This window comes from Cyprinodon variegatus, unplaced genomic scaffold (genome assembly GCF_000732505.1).
Source record: "Cyprinodon variegatus isolate N-32 unplaced genomic scaffold, C_variegatus-1.0 Scaffold1215, whole genome shotgun sequence".
Taxonomy (NCBI): domain Eukaryota; kingdom Metazoa; phylum Chordata; class Actinopteri; order Cyprinodontiformes; family Cyprinodontidae; genus Cyprinodon; species Cyprinodon variegatus.
Window position 1 is genome coordinate 181325 of NW_015151668.1, and position 5096 is coordinate 186420.

Genomic DNA, 5096 nt, shown 5'->3' on the forward strand with positions numbered 1-5096 from the left:
GTACTGTTGGGGGGGAGAAGTTCATGTTGCTGCGGTCTGCAGTCTGGACGTTAGATGTTGCTGAAAATTACACACTGTAGCTTTAAAAACATATTAAAACTACTTTTACCCACTGATCACAACAAATATACTGTAGCTGCCATTGTTATATGCAAAGAAAGGATAGGGTACAATGGCGTAAATATCGGTAAGCAGAGACAACATTTGCTTATGGGCCTACAGCCTCTTTGGGGTCCCATCACTGACACCTGGTGAGTCCCCTACACGATTGTAGACTAGGACGTCTCTTTGCAGATGTCATGGTGCGAAAATGTTTCTTAAACCCACTTAAATCAAAAATGAAGCAGCACACGCATTTTAGCTGCTCCTGCTGCTTGCAGTGTGAACGTAGCATTAGAGTAGATAATCTTTATAATTATAAAATGTTGGTGCGCAAGACCCATGATGATTTAAAAAATATTATTTACTGTTTCCATAAATATTATAACCTTAATGTTTGCATCAAGTAGATATGCACATGTTTAAATTTCCTTTAAAATAGCAGTGATTTAGTTTAACTTGTAGACTTGATGTGTTGTTATTCTTCCTCTTCTCATCAGTCATTATTCTTTAGCTCATGTCTTTGCTGTTATTCTTAAAGGTGATTTCCACTGCTAGAGTGTCATTTCTAATATTCTCTTTTTCCAGGAAATGCAGTCCTTTATCATTAAAACCAAAAGTTAAATCTCAGAATTATAATCCAAATTAACATTTTAAGTAAACTTTCTTTTTTTTTTTTACATTTCAATCTTCAGATATAGATTAGAAACGGACATGACTGTTGGAAAATATTTATATATTTTTTAGTCTCATAGATTAAGTGTTTTTAGATATTTTAAGCAGATGTTTACTGTTATTTCAGTTCTGGCTCTGTATATATCAAATATCAATCTACTTTGTTCCTTTTGTCGTCTTAAAAATGACACAATGATCCACCTTTACAGGGATTACCTTTTTAGAAAAGCCTTTTATCGTTATCTTAATCTTAACATCTGAGATAAATTTGATCAACTTTCTTATTTTGCTACATTTTGTAACTTTTTAAAACAAATTTTGTTCATTTTAACAAGTAAAAAAAATAAATAAAAAACACAACCTTTTGGGCTTTTTTGAACTAAACCTTGTAGTAACTCTAAAGTTGTTAAACTTAAAAGCCAAAGTCAGAAGTTTACTTTGTAACCTTTTATTTCCTGTATAGTTTTTTTTTTTTTTTTTTTTCTAATTTGGTACGTCGCCGTCTATGGTTTATTAATTAGTACTTTGCATTAAAGTTAATTACAAAGGCAGATCATTTCAAGTGCCTGGCGGCACTACGGGTGTGAAAAACGAGCGCACCTCGCTCTAACACACACTCATGCAGGAACAGGAAGTTTGGAAACAGGAAAAAATCTCGAGTAGAAGGAAAAACTGAGGAATACTTTAAAAAATGAGCAGAATTTACCACAACACGTCTTTAGAAAACAAACCGGTGCACAATGAGAGATTTGACCGCGTTTGGTGTCCCTCTTCATATGAAAGGTAGGAGCTCCAAACTGATAAATCCTCCCAGTGCAGCTGCACCAGACCTCGATGATAAATACATCAAAATCTCCTTTTTTTCTAATTATATAAAGTAGTGGTTGTTATATACTGTCTTAAAGTCTTAACAAAAAAGGAATAAAAAAATCGTCCTTGTTTTTCAAGGTGCTAAAGAATACATTGTTGGTATAAATTAGAGAAAACTATTAACACTTTCTTAGAATGAGGCAACAATAACCTGAGCAGAGGCGTAGCCAGAAATTTTTATAAGGGTGGCCAGGCATTAACCAATGTACACTGAGGGGTGGCCGAAAGTTTATGGGCGCCAGATCCTCAGGGTTAATCTACACTGTACCAACAGGAGAATTAATGAGCAAAACATCCATATTTTATAAATAAAGACAAACTATACCTTCCTACAGCCTTTGCTTACAAATAGACGAATATTTTCAAACATCAGTTTTTTTTCTAGATAAAAGGTGTATTGGATAAAATTCTTACAGGTTTGAGTTTTGGGAGAAGATCTTTTCCATTTTTATTACTTACCTACTTTTATCAATGATCATTCTGCCTAAAATTGAAATTTAAATAATATTTACATAAATTTATTATTATTTTTTTTTGTATAGTTATTCTATTATAGTTATTCTATATCGTATTTCACTGAAGACTCCTAGATGACTTGCAGAGACACGTTACTTTCTCTTTACCTCATAAAACACAAAATCTACTTCTATAAAGAGCATGACTTCTGTACTTATCATCTTTAATGTTAGGATATTGATGTGCACAATTATCCACAGTGTTTTTGTTCATTAAAAGAGGGGAAAAAATGGTAGGAGTGGCCTCAGGGGTGGCCAGTGATTGGCTTAGGGTGGCCATGGTCACCCCTGGCCCCCCATCAAGCTCCGCCCCTAAACCTGACCCCTTCAATATCATATTTTAGTGATTCAAATATTTTAAGAGGGATTAAATATGATAAAGTTTAACATTAACTGTTAATCATTCAGTTCAAACGTGTTATGTTGGTTCCCCTCAGTGGTCCCGGGGTCCTTCTAGAGGGGAACCTGCTGGATGTTTCCAGACATTCAATCAGTGACACTAACGGCCAAAAGGTAGGTTAGATTATTATTTTATTTTATTTGTTTTGTTTTTTTACTCTCACATCGATTTTTTGTTTTTGTTTGGATTTATATTTTAATTTAGTTTGAAATTTCATAATCTTATTTTATTTTACAATTTATTAGATCATAAGATTTGTGTTTTTAGTTTATATTTTATGTTTGTGGTTTTTAGGTACTTTTTTCTGTTTATGTATTATTTTATATATTATATATATATTTTTTTTTTCATTTGTGATTTAACCTATTGTGTTTGCGCTTTTTTAATTCTTTCAATAGGTCATGTTATCTATTTTTTCTATTTCTAATTTGATAGACACAATTTTTTTGTATAATGAATTAGTTCTTTTGTCAGTAAAAATGACCATGATCTGTGCCAATCAATTTTCCTTCTCAGTAAAGGTTTAAATTACATTTTGTATTTTGAAGGCAAACAAAAGACTGACCTAAGTCATAAAGTTTAATTGTAGATATTTGTGGCAGCAGAATATTGCTAAATAATATGAATTATAAAAGATCTGATGTGTTTAATGAACGTTTTAACTAGAGATGTTCCGATACCAATTTTTCTCTCCCGATATGATTCTGATGCTTGTTTCTGTGAGTGTGGGCCGATACTGATACCAGTATGTTACAAACAATAATCATACTACGCCTCTATGACTGTGATATGATTCTAATTGTAGTAAAGCCTGGCTGAGGATAAACTCTTGGTTGGAGACATGAATGAATACAGTAAATTTAAGCAAGTAATTTTTTTAAATAGAACAGAAAAAAATAAAAACAACATAACAGTAATTGCTAGGTCAATTTCCGACAGGTGATCAGCTTTTCACTCGCCTAAAACAGCAGGTGGCAGCACAGCACAAATGTTTTAAGAGCAGGGCGTAAATCCTATTTTAGATTACATGGTATCGGATCGGCGGCTGTAATCCACTACTCACCGATACCGATGCCAGCATTTGCAGCTGTATTGGAGACATAATCGATACTGGTATCAGAATCAGAACAACTATAGTTTAAATATCTTGATAGTAACCAAGAAAAAAACGCTGGTGGAGAAATACACAGGCTATATATTAATGAAATGGTTTACCGATATTACTTTCTTCCAGTTTTTCCTAGCAATAGTGGAGAAGTACCCCCTTAATCCACCCATTCCCACACAATGGTTTGGCCCCCTGACACAACTTTTTTATGTTTATTAAGCTGCTCCAGTAAAATATAAAATGCTACCGGTAGGGACAGGGTAATACACGTTGACTCTTTAAAACAGAACTAGAATCGCAAACACGCCTTAATCTGCAGCCACAGCCTGACTTCAGATGGCACTAAAAAACTCAGCCATTTATTTCCAGGTTCTGTAGTTTATCTTTAGTAGTTAGAGGCTGTGCTGATTCTAATTCCTCTGCCAGTCGTCGTTCACCTCTGCATCTGCAGGATCATGCTGGAAGTGAGCAGCTGTGGGGGGAAAAAAACAACAGAATCTGCTGTAGAACCTCAGCAGAATGGCTTTCAGCTTAACCTCTTAAAACCTTAAGTGGGGGTACTAATTCAGAATGCATAAAATTCCACCGGTAAAATCTTTACCAGCAGGTGGAGCCATTGCGCGCAGCTCCAAGCGGATACCAAAAGTTCAAAGCCTCACAGCTCTGGAACTGTTATAGCTAGAGGCATTTGTGGTTGACATGGTGTAGAACAAATGTAACACAATAAAACCTGCCTTTTCTCAAGAATGTCTTTATTACTGCTATCATTTCCGTAAATAAAAAAAAACAACTTTGAGTCATCTTTGAACTGATGTAGCTTGGTCTGTATTCTACTCACCCAATTTATATATTCAGAAACTAGAGGGTGTTAGCTTTCAAATAATGTATCGCACATGTAATTTGCACTTACAGTTCCTAAGTTATTTGCTTTTCAATTTTGGGTATGCAAAATAGACAAGGATTACCCAAAATCAGGTGGATGTTAAGAGGTTAACAGTTTTCGCTCAAATCTAAACATGTTCCAGGCCAAAAACTATAAACATTTAAAAAGAGGCAATGAAAATGTCAATTCAACTTGAGATGGATCAAATTAATAGAAATTTTTTTGTTTTCTTTTCTAAATAAATATTGATTACAATGATTTTTATACCACGGAGTATTAGGCCCAGGCTAGAGAATTTCAAGAATAAAGTCATAACATTACCAGAATAAAGTCATAACATTACCAGAATAAAGTCATAACATTACCAGAATAAAGTCATAACCGAGAATAAAGTCGCAAAATCTTACAAGAAGCCCTTTCTTCCCTGAAATGAGGAATGTCGAGCATTATACTTTGGCTCTGGTTTCACAAATAAGGAAATCTTTTAGCACACCAGCTTTAAATTGGGCATGATGTCAAAGTGGACTTAGGTTGCTGTTTGGTGGA

General features: G+C 34.2%; 1 protein-coding gene across 1 annotated transcript in view; it reads left to right on the plus strand.

Annotated features, from left to right (window-relative positions):
- The first annotated feature begins 1381 nt into the window (after positions 1–1381).
- arpin (actin-related protein 2/3 complex inhibitor) overlaps positions 1382–5096 on the plus strand; it is a 6281-nt gene continuing 2566 nt past the window's right edge. Inside the window, exons 1-2 of the mRNA XM_015401391.1 lie at positions 1382–1557; positions 2597–2672. Of these exons, the coding sequence (XP_015256877.1) occupies positions 1466–1557; positions 2597–2672 (168 nt within the window). The 5' untranslated portion in view covers positions 1382–1465. The remainder of the gene's footprint in view (positions 1558–2596; positions 2673–5096) is intronic.